The 17,630-nt window shown below is 38.5% G+C and overlaps 1 protein-coding gene across 1 annotated transcript in view; it reads left to right on the plus strand.

The window, feature by feature from the left end:
• The window catches only part of LOC131160230 (nuclear pore complex protein NUP214), a 96,692-nt gene extending 80,512 nt beyond the window's left edge, over positions 1–16,180 (plus strand). Inside the window, exons 12-17 of the mRNA XM_058115670.1 lie at positions 11,315–11,448; positions 11,525–11,649; positions 11,888–12,233; positions 13,235–13,427; positions 13,543–15,522; positions 15,607–16,180. Coding sequence (XP_057971653.1) covers positions 11,315–11,448; positions 11,525–11,649; positions 11,888–12,233; positions 13,235–13,427; positions 13,543–15,522; positions 15,607–15,722 — 2,894 coding nt within the window. The 3' untranslated portion in view covers positions 15,723–16,180. The remainder of the gene's footprint in view (positions 1–11,314; positions 11,449–11,524; positions 11,650–11,887; positions 12,234–13,234; positions 13,428–13,542; positions 15,523–15,606) is intronic.
• Positions 16,181–17,630: the final 1,450 nt, after the last annotated feature.

Consider the following 17,630-nt stretch of genomic DNA (forward strand, 5'->3'; position numbering starts at 1 on the left):
AGAATTTTTTGGAATCTGGCCACTACTCCTTCAGGATAGTTCTTGGTCTCTGCTGAATCCGTGGGAAAAGAAATCTGGCTTGGAAGGGTATTTCAGAGAATAGAGAAAGGAAAGTCTTGTCCTTGATCCCTCTCATTATTTTCTTTATTGCATGGAGAGAGAAATGCTAGAGGCCTAGAGCTCATGAAGGAACTTCTACTCCCATAATCCTCGAGGATAGATGGCTTGCTACTCTTTCTACCTGGTTTAATGGGCAGTGCATCCGGACACTCATAATTTTTTTATCGTGATTTTTTTATTTTTTGGATACCCTTTCATGGGGCTGATTGATCTCTTTTTTCTCCCTCTCTTTTTGTGTTTATAAATGGGTGGCACTCCTTGGTGCCCTTTTAATGAATTCTCTTTTTGCTGATAATTTTTTTTTTTTTTAATACCAAGGTTGTCCTCCACAATGATATAGGCTTTTGGGCTATTCTAAAATTCGGTGTGAGCTTAAGATTGATAGAGAAAAATGGTTGTTGACACCCATTATTGTCTGGGCTTACTTTGGACCTCAATTTCTAAATTCTAGGGAATTGGCATGCTTTTGCGAGTCTCTAATACCTAAATTTGGTTAATTTATGTTGAAGGTGGGCAAGGCCTAAGTTAATTCATTTTCTTGGCAAGTTAGTGAAAAGAAGTCCAACTTAAGGGTATTTTGGAAATCGCTTGAGCTTTAAGACTTAAAACCCTAACCTTAGCTCTTTATAAAGGAGCTAGGGAAGGAGGCAAAAGGAGGAGGTATGTCTATTTCTTGGGGATTCACGTGAATTCAATTGGGAGACACGTCCAAGATTGGAAAGGAATACATGTTTAAAGCACAAGGGGAGGATATGTTCATGAATAAAAAAAATAAAAAAACCTAGGAGGGATGCATGTTGAAAAGAGATGGCCACATTGGGAACAAAGACTATTAGAAGTTTGGCTTGATTTCCCTAGATGCATGCATAAGGATTTTCTTTTATGTTCTTTCTTTCATCATCTCTCTATCTTCATTGTCACAACCATCACACTTTCACCCTCAAATGTCATCATTGTCCATCTAGTCTTAACACACTACCATCTTCTCCAACACCCATATCATCATCATCCCTACCATCTTCATAAACATCCATCATAATCATCATCATCCCATTGGCATTATCATCATCCTCATTACCACCTCCACCATTATCATCATCATAAACATCATTATCATTGTCACAATCCCCACCCTCATGAGCTTCACTATCATCACAATCCCACTATTCCCATCATCAATGTTTTAAAAGGCGTTCCTGAGGCGCACCTCTTGAAGCATTTTGAGCAGAAAATGCCTTAAGACGTAACTTGAAAGGTGTAAATCCTAAAATGTGTACGCCTCAAGGGAAGGCATACGCCTCAAGCAAAAAGTCGTGCCTTCTATGCCTCATATGGAAAGGCGTATGCCTTTTGGGAGCAGCCTCATTTAAAATATATATATATATAAAAATATAAACGAGTAATAGCCTGATATGGCTTTGATGAGCTTCAAAAACCCCCTCTCTCGACGAAGCTTCTTTCTTCCAAGCTTTCGTATCTCTCCAACGACGAATCCAACTTCTCATCTCTCTTCGACGTCTATAGATCTCGTCTCTTTCCAAGTTTGCGTTTGGCTTCGAAGACTCCTCTAGCTTCTCATCTCTCCAATGAGTCCACGACCCCTTTCAACCTTTGATCTGCCTCCAACCACCCTTTACGATGTCCCATCTCTCTCTGACAACCCATTCAGACCTCTCATCTCTCTCCAGCGACCCTCTACAGCCTCTCGTCTCTTTTTGTGACCCCCTACAACCTCTTTGCTTTGAGATCTCTTCTCAGTCTGAGTTCTCTGCTGGAACTAATTCGAGTATTCAACTCTTGCTCTCTCCAGTGTTGTTCGTAGCTGACTCCCAGTGTTGTTCCAGTGTTGATTTAGATTTAGATTCTTAGAATCTTAGATGATAAGACATTGTGATGCTTTAATTTGAATTTTTATCTTCTTTTTGTAATGGTATGGCTCATGCTTATTTTTAACATGTATTGTTTGAGTTTGTTAGCTAAAATTGGCCTATATGATATTTAAAAATTATTATTTTTTATTTTTTTCTCCATTATTCTAAAAATTTTCTTATTTTTTTACTATATATAAATTGATTTTATTTATTAATTATTTTAAAAAATAAAGTCCCAAAATGCTTATGCCTTAACGCCTTAAGGCTTACGTCTCACCTCGCCCGCCTTGCCTTATGCTTTCGCTTTTTAAAACATTGCCCATCATCATCCTCATCATCATAAACATGATCATCATCATCCATCTAACCTTATTGTACATGGCCTCACATGTGCATACACCATAGAAGCTTCACACTCATGGTCCCCTATATCTCCAAACACCATGTTATGGCCTCCACCACCATGCACAACTTGAAGTCTCCTGCATGGAGACTTCACAGAGTGAAGGGGCAAATCCACTTGTTTCCGGAAAACAGCACTGTTCGAGGTTCTATGATGGCAATATGGGCATTGACGGCGACGATGCTAGGGCACAAGGGTGCTTAATGACAGTGGCTTCCTGACTAGTCCTAGCAGCAAAGTGGCAGTGACCTGCAGAGGGAAGTTTTTGGCAGAAACCCTAGCTATAGTAGGTAGCAATGAATAGTAATGGGGATCTTTCCCACTTGCGCGTGTGTACCTTATGCGCGTCTTTTTTTAATTGAATTGAATTTTTTCATTTAAATTATTAAAAATATTTAATAGTTCATAAAAACGGAAAAAAAATATTTAAAATTCAAAGGATAATTGAATTTTTATTTTGGGGTTATTTTGGTGACTTTATTATTATTAATTTATTGTTGTTATTCTATCTAAATTTATCTTTAAAAATTCATGAAAAAAAATGAAAATTATTAAGGAATTGTTTTTGCTGGTTTTTTCCCCATTTTATTGATTATAATAAGGTAATCATTGTTATTTTATTTATTAGAATTTTTTACCCTTTAGTTCCATCACAAAGATTAAAAAGTTTTTAAAAATAAAAAATTGTAAAATAAAATTTCAAAAAATTGCTAGGGATGATCTTTTTTTTTTTTAATTATTATTATTTTTTTCCTTCTATAGCTTAAGGTTTTTCTTTGATGTATTTTCATAAAGTTGATCTTCCACATATGTTAGAAAATCACAAAAAAAGGATTTATCGAGAAATCAAGGGACAGTTCCCCTTTGTATATTAAATTGTGACCCTTCTATATTTGTTTCTGAAATAAGGAAGATGGGATATTTTAAAGAAGGAAACAGTGTTTGATTTTTTTCTTAGCTGCCTTCTATAGATTAGAGTAAGTATTTTAGGTGATCGTATTCCCTGGCTTTATGGTGTTATCACACTATCTTTACTAGTGCATCTTATTTTGGGTGACCTTGATCTAATTGAATGTTTGCTTTTGATTGTGGGATTGCATTACTTATTTCATTATCTTGGTTTACCTTTGTTGCCATGATTTGGTAGATCTGTCTTCATTGTGCAAATTATTCTCATATATTGCATCTTGTTTAACATTGAAAACACTAAATCAATTAATCTAATGACTGAACCTGAAAGTGTGATGATAAATTCCTCTCGTGATTCTAGAGGTGGGGGAAGCCCTATGTACTTGACCAACATACTAGATGTTCATAAGGTGTACCAATATTTAAAGGGAGGTAATCGAAACTCAAAATGAAGAATAAAAGTCTATGTTTGATTAATTGAACATTCCAAAGTTATCATGGTAGTGTTCGCATGTAGGGGTGCAAGTACATTCCCCCCACATAGCCATACTCCTGGACTTGGCTCTAGTATCACAAACCATTATTATTGGTTCTTTGGCACTAGGTTTAGCTTATAGACCAATTAATTGTCGAAATCGGGTGACTTGCCACACGTAAGGTAAATAAAAGGTTAGTGGCAACTTCATAAAACCTAAGAAAAATTAAAAATCCACAAAAATCATTTTAGGGTCACCATCCTTGGTAAGGCACCACATTCGCAGTTGTCATGAGCGAAACTTATTTAGGGCATTATGCTTGCTTATGACCGCTTGTCTGGTGTGCATGGGATGAGTTATCATCATGTAAATAATAGTATAGGTTTTATGCTTTGAGTAGGTGTGAGTTGTAGTGTAAAGTGGTGGTAGTATGACTTATACAATTTGATGTTTCCTAGTGCTAGAACTAAAATAGCATATAAAGCTCTTTAGGGGAGGGTGAGTGTTCATCAGTCTTGTAAAACTCGCTAGCTTTTGTACTCATGTTTAGCTTACTTGCCTTGCTAAACACACATTGCTTACGGAGGTGGTGTCAATGAATTACGTTGTTTCAATGTTTACCGCTTGTTTGCCATTTGCTTTCATGACTTTCTTGTTGCTTTTGCTTACTATTCAGCTATTGTGAATGTTTTCATGTCATAAACTACTGGAATTTTAGGTTGACTAGTTAAGCAAGAGCATTTTAAATAGTGCTACTCGACCCTTCACAAGGTGTGAAGTGTTCGGCCCATGACATATCAAAGCTTGGTTAATTGCTATGCAGATTTAGTTGCCTTTGTATTATGGGATTGTGTGAAGCGTCAATGATAGACCATGCCAATGAATATTGAGAGAATTGAAGTGCAGGAGGCATAGGCTGAAATAGCCAACAATGTGGCCATGGAGATAGCAAAACTTGCCTACATGTTGATGCAATGGAGGGATCACAAAAGCATCTATAGGGTTCCATGGTGTAGATGTTAGAGGAAACGACGATCGAAACTTTATAGGATCATATTGCAAATTTGACTGCCAAAATGAACCTTCTTGCTCTGGGAAATTGCAATGCTATGGAGTATAAAGAAAGAAAGGTGCCAGAACCTAGAACATATGGGAGTGACTGTGATGCTAAGGAGTTTGAAGACTTCTTATTTAACATGGAGCAATACTTTCTCATGGTGAGGACCGATGCTAAACTGGTGAAAGTATCCGTGGCAACAATGTACTTGGTTGGTGACGCTAAGCTGTGGTGGCGTACCAAGTATGATGAAATTGAGAATGGATGTTACGTGGTTGATTGTTGGGTAGACTTGAAGAGAGAGCTCAAGGCCCAATTTTCTTGAGAAACGTTAAGTACAATGCTCAATCTAGATTGAGAGACCTTAAGGTCAATGGTTCAATCAAGGAGTAGTGAAACAATTTTTTGTTTTAATGTTGGATATTTAGGACATGTCGGAGAAAGGCAAATTGTTCTATTTTCTTGAGGGTATGAAACTATGCGTAAGGGCAAAACTTCATCAACAAAGAGTTCAAGACTTGCCTACCACATAGGCTATTGTTGAATGCTTAACTAATTATGCTAGAGAAAGTTTCACAATGTCCAAATAAAGTGGCATGGGTGGAAACAATGGAATGTCTTTCAAGGAGGGCAAACCCAAAAGTAAGGGAGCCGACACCAAGACATCAACTTCAAAGGAAGCTCCATTGTCTCGATTATGCAACACTCCTAATGGTATGGGTAAGATGACATGCTTCTTATGACGAGGCCCTCACAGAGTTACTGATTGCCCTCAAAAGTCATCAATCAATGCCTTGCAAGCTTCCATTGTAGAGGGGGCATTGCAAGATGACAAGGATGGGGAGGAAACCTCGAAACTAGGTGCAGTGTGGTTACTTTACAAGTTGGATAAGTAGACCAAAGAATGAAATGTTACCTAGGCTAATAGCTAAATGTAAGCGTAGAGACTCAACTTAAACTTAGAGAAGGACTTAGGACACATGAAAGCGGTTAACTTTGCAAGTCTGTCTATTCTAGTAGTAGCCAAGTAATGGACTATAAAGCTTGGAGTGTGGGTGGGACATGCAAATTTTGCAACCGTTTCATTGGATGATTTCCCAGTGATTCTTGGAACAAAAGTTTTGAGGGAGACTGAGGTGGTACCAATGTCATTTTCTTATTCCCTTTGTCTGATGGGAGACCACCCATGAATGTTGCACGTTGTTGCATATAATGGGAACGATGAGAAGTTCCTATTGACCATGCAGTTTAGGAAGGGTTTGAGAAGGGGTGAAAAGACATCTTTCCACGCTAGTGGTAGATGAAGACTCAGGCCAAGAGCAGGTGCCTACTACCATCCAAGTTGTGTTGGAGGAGTATAAAGTTGTGATTCCAAACAAGCTACCTCACAATTTGCCTCCACTATGGAGTGTGGAGCATGAAATCAAGTTGTTACTAGAAGTGCAGCCACTTGCTAAAGGGCCATATTAGATGGTGCCTCCAGAGTTAGCAGAGTTAAGGAAACAACTTGATGAGTTATCCGAAGTGGGCTATATATGTCCTTCTAAAGCACCATTAGGAGCACCGGTGTTATTTTAGAGGAAACATGTTGGGAGCATTAGAATGTGTGTGGACTACTGCGTGCTCAACAAGATGACTAGTTGCAACAAGTATCTCACTCCACTGATTGTTGATTTATTTGATCAGCTAATTCATTCAAAGTACTTCGCCAAACTTGATTTGCGGTTAGGCTACTATTAGGTGAAGATAGAAAATGGTGATGAACTAAATATGACTTGCGTGACATGGTATAGGGTGTATGAATTCGTGATGCTCTTCAAGTTGACAAATGTTTCAACAATGTTTTGCACCTTGATGAACTAGGTATTTTATGATACCTCAATGCATGTTTTGGTATACCTGGATGATATTGTTGTATATAGTTCCAATCTAGAGGAATATAAAGAACATCTACAGGAGGCATGGTTTTAAAATTTGGACCGGTGACCGACCTGGAAAGGAAACTGGGTCGGTCGTTAAACCGGTAATGTTAGCATTATATTATTAATATATATTAGAATACTATAAATATGTTAATTAAAATCATATATATTAGTCCAATAAAGCCGAAAATAATGACTACTAGGCTAGCAAGCTATTTTAAATAAAATTTGAACTACTTTTCTTATTTTTATAAAATATTCTTTGAAATATATATTATTTTAGTTTTAGTTTAAAAATAATTATTTGGATGGTGCATATACATATTTATAGATATACTATTAATATTTTAAGAAGGTTTAGATATATATATTATATATAATATACTCCAAAACTGAGCATAAGTTTAGAAGTGGCAAGGTGGTAAGTTGTTGAGGAGTATTTGTTATAGTTCTTGATGTCAAATCTCTGCACATGCACTTTCATCAGCATTTTTTCTTTTAAGAAAAGCATTGGGTTGACCCGGCTTCAACCCCAGTTCAGACAAGTTCTTGCTGATTCGGACTGGGCTGCCTAGGTCAATCTTGGTTTGTAGAAATCCAATTTTGATAGGTTGATTGAAACCACTTGGTGTCTAGTTTCAATTGAACTCAGTTAGGCCGGCTGATTCAGTTTAGGTTTTCAAACCATGACGAAAGGTGTTCAATAAGTTGAAGGAAAATAGTTTTACATGAAGAGAGAGAAGTGCTCTTTCTCTTAGTAGAGCATCAAATTCCTTGGTAATGTAATCAAGTAAGGTCATGTCCAGATGGATATGGAGAAGGTTGGAGCTATTCAAGATCGGAAGATCCCAATGACAATGAAGGAGTTTCCTATCTTGGACTTGCCAACTATTACTAAAAGTTCGTGGAGGGGGTAATTGAGGAGAATTGCTTTGTTAATAGTACTAAAGAAGGGTTACAGGTGGAACTAGACAAAAAAGTGTCAGGAAGCCTTTGACAACTTGAAGGATGTCAAGATAAGAGATTCGATACTTGCTCTTTTGGACATCATGAACCATTTGAGGTATAGATAGATACATCAGATTGTGCCCTTGGCGGAATTTTGTTATAGGATGGCATCCTTGTTGCGTATGAGATCTGTAAGCTTAATAAAGTCGAGCAGAAGTACACAAGTTTAGGCGCAACGGTAAGGTTGTTGCCGTGTGACCTGGAGGTCATGGGTTCAACGTGTGGAAATAGCCTCTTGCAAAAATGTAAGGTAAGACTGCGTACTATAGATCCATTATGGTCCGCCCCTTCCCCGAATCTTGCCTACACGGGAACTTTGTGCACCGGGCTGCCCCACTTTTTGTTTTTTTTAGATGTACACAATCCGAGAGAAGGAGATGTTAGCGGTGATGCATTGTCTTCACGTGTGGCTGTCGCCCAAGCATGCCCATTAGCAAGAGTTCTTGGTGAGTTTAATTTCTTATTTGAGTGCGAGGTGGGGCGGATGTGCCAATTCATAGATGTACTGACCAGGAAGGTTGAGCTTGCGGCCTTACGGATGGTAACTCACTTGATAGTAAGTAAGATTACCACGACAGTGTTGGAGCACATTAAGGAGAACCTTGCAAAAGACCCAGTTGCTCAAAACCTTATGAAGTTGGTAGACGAGGGGCAAAGTGTGCCAATTTTGGTTAATAGATTGATTACTGATGACACATGGTAATCGTCACTTTGTGCCTTGAGCTATAGATTTGAGGAAGACATTGCCGAGAGAGTTGTCATGACACCATGTGGGTAGGTCATCCAGGATGCATCGCATTTTGGCATTGCTAAAGAAGAGGTATTATTGGCCATGCATGCATGATGATATGGTTGAGTATACCTGAATTTGTCTCACTTGTCTGAGAGCAAAAGAAGATTGTAGAGTTATTGGAGCCTCTTTAAGTACCAACTAGACCATGGGAGAGTGTCTCACTTGATTTCATCACCAACATGGCAAAGTGGGAGACACAAGGTATATACTCGTGGTTATAGATAGGTTTTTGAAGTATGGTCACACCAAAGTATTGTTCAGCAGAGGAGACAATACAATTGTTTTTTAAACATATTGTGAAGTATTGGAGTGGTCACAAGATACTATCAATGACTGAGACTCAAGATTCACTAGCAACTTCTGAACAAAACATTTTAGAATCCCGAGTGCATAGCTTGACACCTCTTCAAGTTAACACCCGTAGGTAGATGAATAGGCAGAGAGATTCCATGGGGTATGGGAAGAGTGCTTGTCCCACTTTCATCATCGTCAATCAGAAGAATTGGGTGCAACTACTCAATGTGGCTCAATTTTGTTTCAATGCTCAAAAGAGTTCAACAACCAAAAGAGTCCTTTTGAGCTTGTTTGAGGCAGAAGTTGCTGTTACCTTATATAGTTGATGAGTTGTACAGAGGAAAAATTCCAATAACATGTATCTTCACCAAAGAATGGAGACCAAAATGCAGAGGTCGCCAAGCTTAGCTAGAGAAAGCTTCCAAGCGAATGAAAAAAGTGCAGATTAGGAGAGAAGACTGTCACACTTTAATGTGGCTGACTTGGGGTTTGTTAAGCTCCATCTTGAACAAATCAAGTCTTTATGGGTTGATATGGGAGATTATTTCATAAATATGAAGGACTAGCTCTCATCTTGGCTAAAATCTGGAATGCCTCTTATAGGGTTAATCTTTCAGCTTGGATGAAAGTGCATTATGTGTTTCATGTCAACTGCCTCAAGCCATTCAATGCCAACACTAAAGATCCAAGCAGAAACCAGTCCACCAGAGCACCACTGAAGACAGCGCAACCGGACAAAAGAGAAGTTGATGGTCATCCTTGTAGATAGAGAGCTCACATCAAGGAAGAAGTGGCATGTGCTCATAGTGAAGCGGAAATGCCTTGGAACCAAAGAAATCGGCTGGATTTCAATAGAAGGATTGCAATCGTTCATGGACAAAGTTGAAGAGTGCCTACGGGTGAAAGTTTATGAGAATGACGACTGTATAAGTGGGGGAGAATGTTACGAGCCAAACTTGTTCAAGGCATTATGCTTGCTTGTGATTGTTTGTCTTGTGTGCCATCATGTGAATAATAGTATAGGTTTTATGCTTTGAGTAAGTGTAAGTCATAGTGTAAAGTAGGAGTATGACTTCTTGGACAATTTGATATTTTCTAGTGTCAAAGCTAAAATAGCATGTAAAGCTCTTTAGGGGAGGATGATTGTTCATCAATCATGTAAAAGTCACTTGCGTTTGTAACTGTGTTTAGCCTATTTGCCTCCTCGCTAAACACATGTTGCTTGTGGAGGTATTGTTAATGAATTATGTTGCTTAAATGTTTACTACTTTCTTGCCATTTGATTTCATGAATTCCTTGCTGCTTCCGCTTACTTTTTTTCAACTGCTGTGAATTTGTTCTTGTGATAAACTGCGGTAATCTTTGGCTGACTAGTTAAGAAAGAGCACTTTAACTGCTGCACAACCCTTCATAAGGTGTGAAAGTGTTCAGCCTGTGACACTGATCCAAACGTGTTGACAATAGTTATCTACATATAGCGAAATATCCAACATTCAAATGTAGCTTACTATGAAATGTGTATGCTGTATACATGACATAGAAAACTAGAGGTGGAGTGTGTGATCTCAAAGATTCCAGGGACATTTCACGCAGTAAATTAGTTGGACAAAGGTATGGACCGTAACAACTTTATTAAAATGGGGAAACTGTCTAGATATCTATGTTATAGATTCCACCTTGTTGATGCTTGAGAGACATTGTTAATCCAGAAACCTAGTGGCTTAAGCTATTAGGTGAAGTGATGATGTCAAATGGTAGTTGATCACTAAGAGGTCCTGTGATCAACCCTTTTTGGTTGCACTTACTATTTGCATGTTAAAAAATGATCTTATTCCCCATAATGGGTGTTATTTGTTGTTGTTTACTTCTCCACATGTAATTGGGCTGCACCTGGAGTTGTGTTAAAGGCTTGATATACATTGTTGGCCATAATCTGACACACAAGCCTCTAGATGAAGTGGCGACTTGACACACATTGATTATTGAAACAGTGGTGTTTAAGTTGATTTCCTTTAAATTTCATGAGAATTTTTCTAACCGTTGGGGGCAAGTAAACTGTAGCTAGGGTTCATTCTAGTGAAGAGGGCTTCTGGTCTTCTATCTCATGGGACTTGATATATCTGCATCTCACCTTCTTGTGCACATTGTTCCGGTTTAGCTAGTCACCTTTTTTTTTTTTAATATATATATATATATATATATATATATATATATATTCAATCAATATGTTCTACTAAGAAAGAAGGCCCCAAGGGAATGCCAACCTATAGACGAAGCACAAATCCAAAAGACAATATACCTGCTAGTCACTTCTAAGTTTCCAAATAGTTAAGTTGACCTACTGTGCTGCCTTGCCTTTTCCCTTTTATTTGTATTTCCTTTTGTTCATATATTTCCGTAACTGTATGAGTTGGTCAAGTCTGTGCTTTCAGTTTGCTAGTTAATTGTCAAACTGGTGCAGTTTTGGCTAGAAAAATATACATGGAAGGCATAGTTAAGCAAGCTACTGATATTCGATACTGGGACCTTTGGAATCACCAAAAATTGAATTCTGAACTTGAGCTGAAGCGGCGACATATATTAGAAGTAAATCAGGCAAGTTGTCATATGTTTTAACTAAAGTGTATTTTTTTCAAACTTAAATCTTACTTTTTCTCACATCTTATTCCAGGAATTGACTAATCAACTGATTGAATTGGAAAGACATTTTAATACTCTTGAGCTCAATAAATTTGGTGTAAATGGTGGAGCTAATGTTGGTCGGAGAGCTTTCCAAAGTAAATTTGGGCCCCCAAGGTATGAGAAATCCAGATATTTTGTTATATTAACCTATTTTGCACTTAAAAATTCAATTCTCCCAATCTCATCTCTTAGCCTAGGAACTGGTAAGACCCTCTCTGTTGCTCCAATTTTAATCTGCTGGTGGCATACTACTGGGAAACATAGAATCTACTATGTGCACTAATTAATTCAGCTTGCAAACATAGCTAGGAATATTATTAACTTAATTCAATTGAATGTATTCTCTTTGCAGACACATGCAGTCCTTGCATAGTTTACATAACACCATGAATTCACAGCTAGCAGCGGCGGAGCAACTTTCTGACTGTCTATCAAAACAGATGGCTGTGTTGAGTATAGAGTCACCTGTCAAACAACTGAAAGTTAGAAAAGAGTTGTTCGAGACAATTGGTATCCCCTATGATGGTGCCTCTTTTGGCTCTCCTGAAATGACAAAAGCTGGTGATGCCCTGTCAATTACAAAAATCCCACTTTCTTCAGGTTCTGCTATTAAGGATCAGTCTAGGGGAAACCAATCGAGTGCTATGGGGAGTTATGAACCAGACAGTGCAAGGAGAAGGAGAGACTCACTGGACCGGGTAATGCTTCTTCGAATTGCTTCTGTTTACTGGTTTTCTTGCCCTACATTAAGGCTACTTCATGTGATTCATTGGGAATTTGACGGTGAATGCTCCATATTTTATGAAAATTGGTTGGGTGCTGCTAATTGTACAATTTTACCCTGGATTTGCATGTTTTGCAATTTTTTATTGTCCTGTTGAAATCCTAGTTGCCACTTATCTCAGCACCACAACTTGCATAACCAGACCAGGCATCTGTGTATGCCAGTCTACATGCATGCACATGCATATACACTTGATGTTGCATTACTATTATTGCATTTGTATGTTTATATGAGGTAGAAAGAATGTTCGAAAATAGTGCGGTGTTGTGCCTTGTCCTCTGTTTGGACCCCTGCGTTTTTTTGAAACTTGTTCTGGTATTCTTTTCCTCACTTTCCAAGTAGTCATATAATTCAGAAAGATACTTTATGGTTTCTCTTGGGAAGTTTATCTTAGGTGTTGCACTGATGCAATTTTATGTGCATTTACATCTGTGTTAGTGTACAACTTTCTTTATTTTTTTATTTATTTTAGTTATTTTTTTATTTTTAATCAAATGAAGTGCAAATGACTCAAACAAAAGGAAAATTACATATGAATCATTCTAGATAGGCTAGTGCAACCCATATCCTGCAACAATCTGTAATACTCCTCACAGAGGAGTATGAAAAATATGCAGGCCCCAATCCAGCCCGATTGCAAGATAGGCTAGGACAATCATTACAGGTTCCCCACCCTGAATACGCGAACAACTTTCTTTGCTGTCCATCCTTGACACAATCACTTTTCCCTGATTTGATGACCAGATATATTTGGCACACTCAGATAATATGATGAAAAATATACAAGCCACAATTTCCTTGACACATGCATTTTTTTTTTCTTTCCACGTCTGGGTTATTCTCTCTCTTTAATTTTCCCCCTAAATCTTGGATCTTGTTTGGCAAGTTTTTACCTGTTTGTGATTCTTGATGTAGAGTTGGGCTAGCTTTGAGCCTCCAAAAACAACTGTGAAAAGGATGCTTTTGCAAGGTGAGGAGGGCAGATCCAAATCATCATTGTCAATGGATAAACATCATTTTAGCCCTCATACGCAGGATGGATCAGCATCTACTCACCAAAAAGATTGTGGAACACGTTCAACCTTCCTGTACCCACCCAGAACCTTGGGTGAGTCATGATTCAGAGCAAGACCCAATAGTTTTCTGTATGCATTTCAGTTAGCAGTTGTGGGCTTACCATGAAATGGCTGCTTATCACCATTGCGTGTGTAATGCTTTTACAGGAAGTCTGGATGCAAGCTCAGCACCGGAACTCGAGAGCTCATCTTCTTCATTCAGTTGGGCTAAAGATCTTCCTGGACCAATACAAGCTATAGGTTGTAATTCCACAACACTGCAAAGATTACCAAGAAATAATCTTTCAGCTGTCAATCCAGCATTGGCAACCCATTCATATATTGTGGGTCAAAATAGTCCAAAGGGCACTCATGCTTTGACTGCTGGAAAATTAAGTGGTGGGTTGGCCAACTTTGATTCAGTTTCACTCAACGAGACAAAGTATACACTGCAGACTGAAAATCACCTAAATCAAACACAATCTATCTTTGCAAAGCCGCCTGCACAAGTACCCTCATTGTCCCAGACTCTGTCAGTACCAAAAGATTCTAGTGAAATATCCACCTCGAGTAGAAAAGAAACTGCACTTGCAAAACCAGCAGTTGGAAGTTTGAAGCATTCACCTGTAACTACTGAACACTCATCTTATGAATCTCAGAAAGGTACCGATTCTCCATTTGATCCTACATCTTCTGTTCCTGCAATGCCTGTCATGTCTGGCAGAATTTTCCGGTTAGATTCTGAAACAAGGAAAAATGAGCTAGGTGTAAAGGTATCTCCTCCTCCTACATTCCAAATATCACTAACAGCTCCATCAATGTCTCTGAGCGCTCCCCCATCTTCAACTATTTCATCAACTGCACCAAATTCGTCACCTGCTACGTCATCAGGCAGATCTTTAATCAGTTCTCAAGGCACTGAAGATGCTATCCCAATAGTTTCTACACCATCTTCATCATTAGTTTCTTCCTCCATAATCCATTCCTCTAGTTCCTTGTCTTCTAAAGCTCGTGAGAAAAAAGTACCCCTACCTGTTTTCTCTCCTGTTAATTCAACATCAGAGTCATCAAAAACTGAGTTTCGCCATCCTATGGACAAATTTGGTTTGAAAATTGATGTGAATTCCACTGTACAAGCTCATGGAAGCCAATCCAAAATTGACAATACAGCAAGTCATGCTTCTAACCTGGCATTTAATGCTCAGCCAGAACAGCCACTGGGTACACAAACACTGTTCCCAGCATCTGAGTCTAGTGGGAGTGCTGCTGGCAGAAAGAGTGATAATTTGGATGTTGCAATTCCCCAGGAGGACGAGATGGAGGAGGAAGCTCCTGAGACTAGTCAATTACCTGAATTTAGTTTGGGAAGCCTTAGTGGGTTTGGGATTGGATCAGTCCCAAACACAATTAGTGCTAAACCGAATCCATTTGGTACATTTTCTAGTGCAGCAAATCCTGCAAGCTCTCCTTTTTCTATGGCAGTTCCAAGCGGGGAGCTGTTTCGGCCTCCTTCCTTTAGCATTCAGTCCCCACAAATTTCTCAGCCATCTCCACCAACAAATTTAGGTGCATTATCCGGAGGTTTTACTGTGAGCACAGCTCAAGCTCCCACTGAAAGTGCATTTGGTCAGCCAGCACAGATTGGACCAGGACAGCAAGCGCTGGGGTCAGTTCTTGGAGCTTTTGGCCAGTCAAGACAGCTCGGTGCTGGTCTATCTGGAGGTGGTTTTGCTTCTGCAAGTGGTTTTGGGGGTGGTTTTTCTGGTACTCCTTCCAGTGGTGGTTTTCTTAATGCTGCCGGTGGAGGTGGGTTTGCAGGTGTTGCTTCTTCTGGTGGATTTGCTGGTTTAGCTTCTAGCAGTGGTGGATTTGCGGGTGTGGCTTCGCCTAGTGGTCGATTTGCTGGTGCAGCTTCTGCAAGTGGTGGCTTTGCTGGTGCAGCTTCCACAGGTGGAGGGTTTGGTGGTGTGGCCTCAGCTAGCAGTGGATTTGCTGGTGCAGCTTCAACGGGTGGTGCGTTCGGTGGTGTGGCCTCAGCTGTTGGTGGATTTTCTGGTGCAGCTTCCACAGGTGGCGGGTTTGGTGGTTTAGCCTCAGCTGGTGGTGGTTTTGCAGGAGTGGCTTCTGGTGGTGGTTTGCCTGTAGCAGGTAATATTTACAACAGTTTTTACTTTGTTTTGGTTTAATATCATGCCAACATCCTTCTTATGTCTGGTAATCAAACTTGTCTAGGTGGTGGATTTTCAGCTTTCAGCAGTCAAGGATTTGGTGCTTTCTCTGCATTCGGTAGTGGTGCTGGAGGTACAGCAAAACCTCCCTCTGAACTCTTCACACAGATTAGGAAATAGTTGTCCCAGGTTATGAAAAGGAGCTCTATCGATAATTGTTTTGAATCCCTATGGAGGTGATGCGAGAGGGCCACATAAGGTGGTAATGGAAAGACTCGTTTCATCATTTTAGGCCCTTGGCTATGTTGTATATACTTATCGTGTCTCCTGTCATTTTCCCAGTCAAGTGAAATAATGTAAACTGCTTTCGATTGTGTTTTGAAGTTGTAGGCCATGGCAAATGTTATTGCCACAGCAGCCTTGGCTATTTTCCACTTTTTTTTTTAAGCTGCCAATGGCTGTTATGAGCTAGTGTAGTTCGTAGCTCGTGTTTTTGTATGTCTGGGGAAGAGGAAAGGAACAACATACATATCATGGAAATGAAATTTATCACAGTAGCCGATTAGTGGGGAAAATGAAACGAGATTTTATTTATTGTGAGATGTAAAAATTACATATTTATTCATTGCTTTCTTTACCATTTTGATTCTTTTCTTATTATCCTTAATTGACAAGTGCCAAATAGCTTCTCTTAAGTCTATTGAGCAATGCTAATGGTTTTTTTTTTTTTTTTTTAAATCACTCATTACTAAAGGAATTGAAATATGTACTTGCTTTTATTTTAAGGTTCAAATATTTTCCTTTCATTTTGAAATTGTTGTCCCCTACTTTTGGAAACGGATGGATATGTATTTACATAATTTTCACAATTTTCCTAGCAAACACTTATTTTGTTTGAGTGAATAAGAAAAGAATATCTCTACTGCTATTTGGGTTGCGTAAAAATAATATCCTTCAACTTCTAATTGGCTTGTATTAATGTTCGTTCGGTCTCATATCGTCTCTGTGAGCAGTTTCAAGGGTAGTATAAGATCCTGTTAACTCTTTTTCCTTAATACCTAGGTTTTGAGGATGAGTTCTCTAACATGGTATCAGAGTTGGGCCTTGGATTGTTTGACTCTTTCGTGGGTTGGACTTCTCCTCGTTGCTTAGCTTTTCCGTGGGCTGGACTTTTTTTTGCCTCATTTCCCCCCATGGGCTCTCGTCACCTCATTTCTCCCATGAGCTCGAGGGGGAGTGTTAATGTCCGTTCAATCTCACATTGTCTCAGTGAGCAGTTCCAAGGGCAGTGTAAGATCCTCTTAACTCTTTCTCTTTAACACCTAGGTTTTGAGAATGAGTTCCTAACACCTTGCATGAAATTGAGAGAGAAAATATGATTGGCAAAGGTGGAAAAGCAGCCGCATTTTTTTTCTTAAGTTAAGTTGAGAAACATTGAGATACTGCTAAAAGAGAAACAATCTTGAACCCAATTTGAAAGGCATTCCTATGGAGCTTTTAGCAAATGACTAGTGATTTTTCTTTTTCTCATGCTTCTTTCTTGTCTCTTTTCCTTTTCATCTTTGAATTTCTTTCCTCTTCAATTCTATGGAACAGACAAATTATTAATATTTTATTTTAAGGATTGACATTTCTTATTGTATCTTCTCTATATAAAATATTATTAAAAATAAAATTTTATTTTAATATGATTGAAAATTGAGAAAAGTAAATGTTGTGATATGTATAATCATATTTTGTTCATTAATTTATTTACCTTGATATTTAATCATAAAAAAAAGGTGAATTCCTTTGTTCTTTCCTTTACTACCAAGAGTGATTGATATATTTATTTATGAGACAATGGAATGAGTGATTTATATTGAGGAGAAAATACATTTAACTTTTGGGAGTCTATTCTATTTTTCTTATAATGAGCATATCCTATGATATTTTGAAAAATGTTTAAATCTTGTGATATTATGATTAAAGGAGATTGTAATGAAAATTCTGAATGAGAATATTTAATTGTATTGTTAGAAAACTTTGATTGAGAGTCTTGAATTGTATTGATATCTTTTCTACCAAACAAATTCAATGGGATGTAGT

This window comes from Malania oleifera, chromosome 7, assembly GCF_029873635.1.
Source record: "Malania oleifera isolate guangnan ecotype guangnan chromosome 7, ASM2987363v1, whole genome shotgun sequence".
Classification (NCBI taxonomy): Eukaryota; Viridiplantae; Streptophyta; class Magnoliopsida; order Santalales; family Ximeniaceae; genus Malania; species Malania oleifera.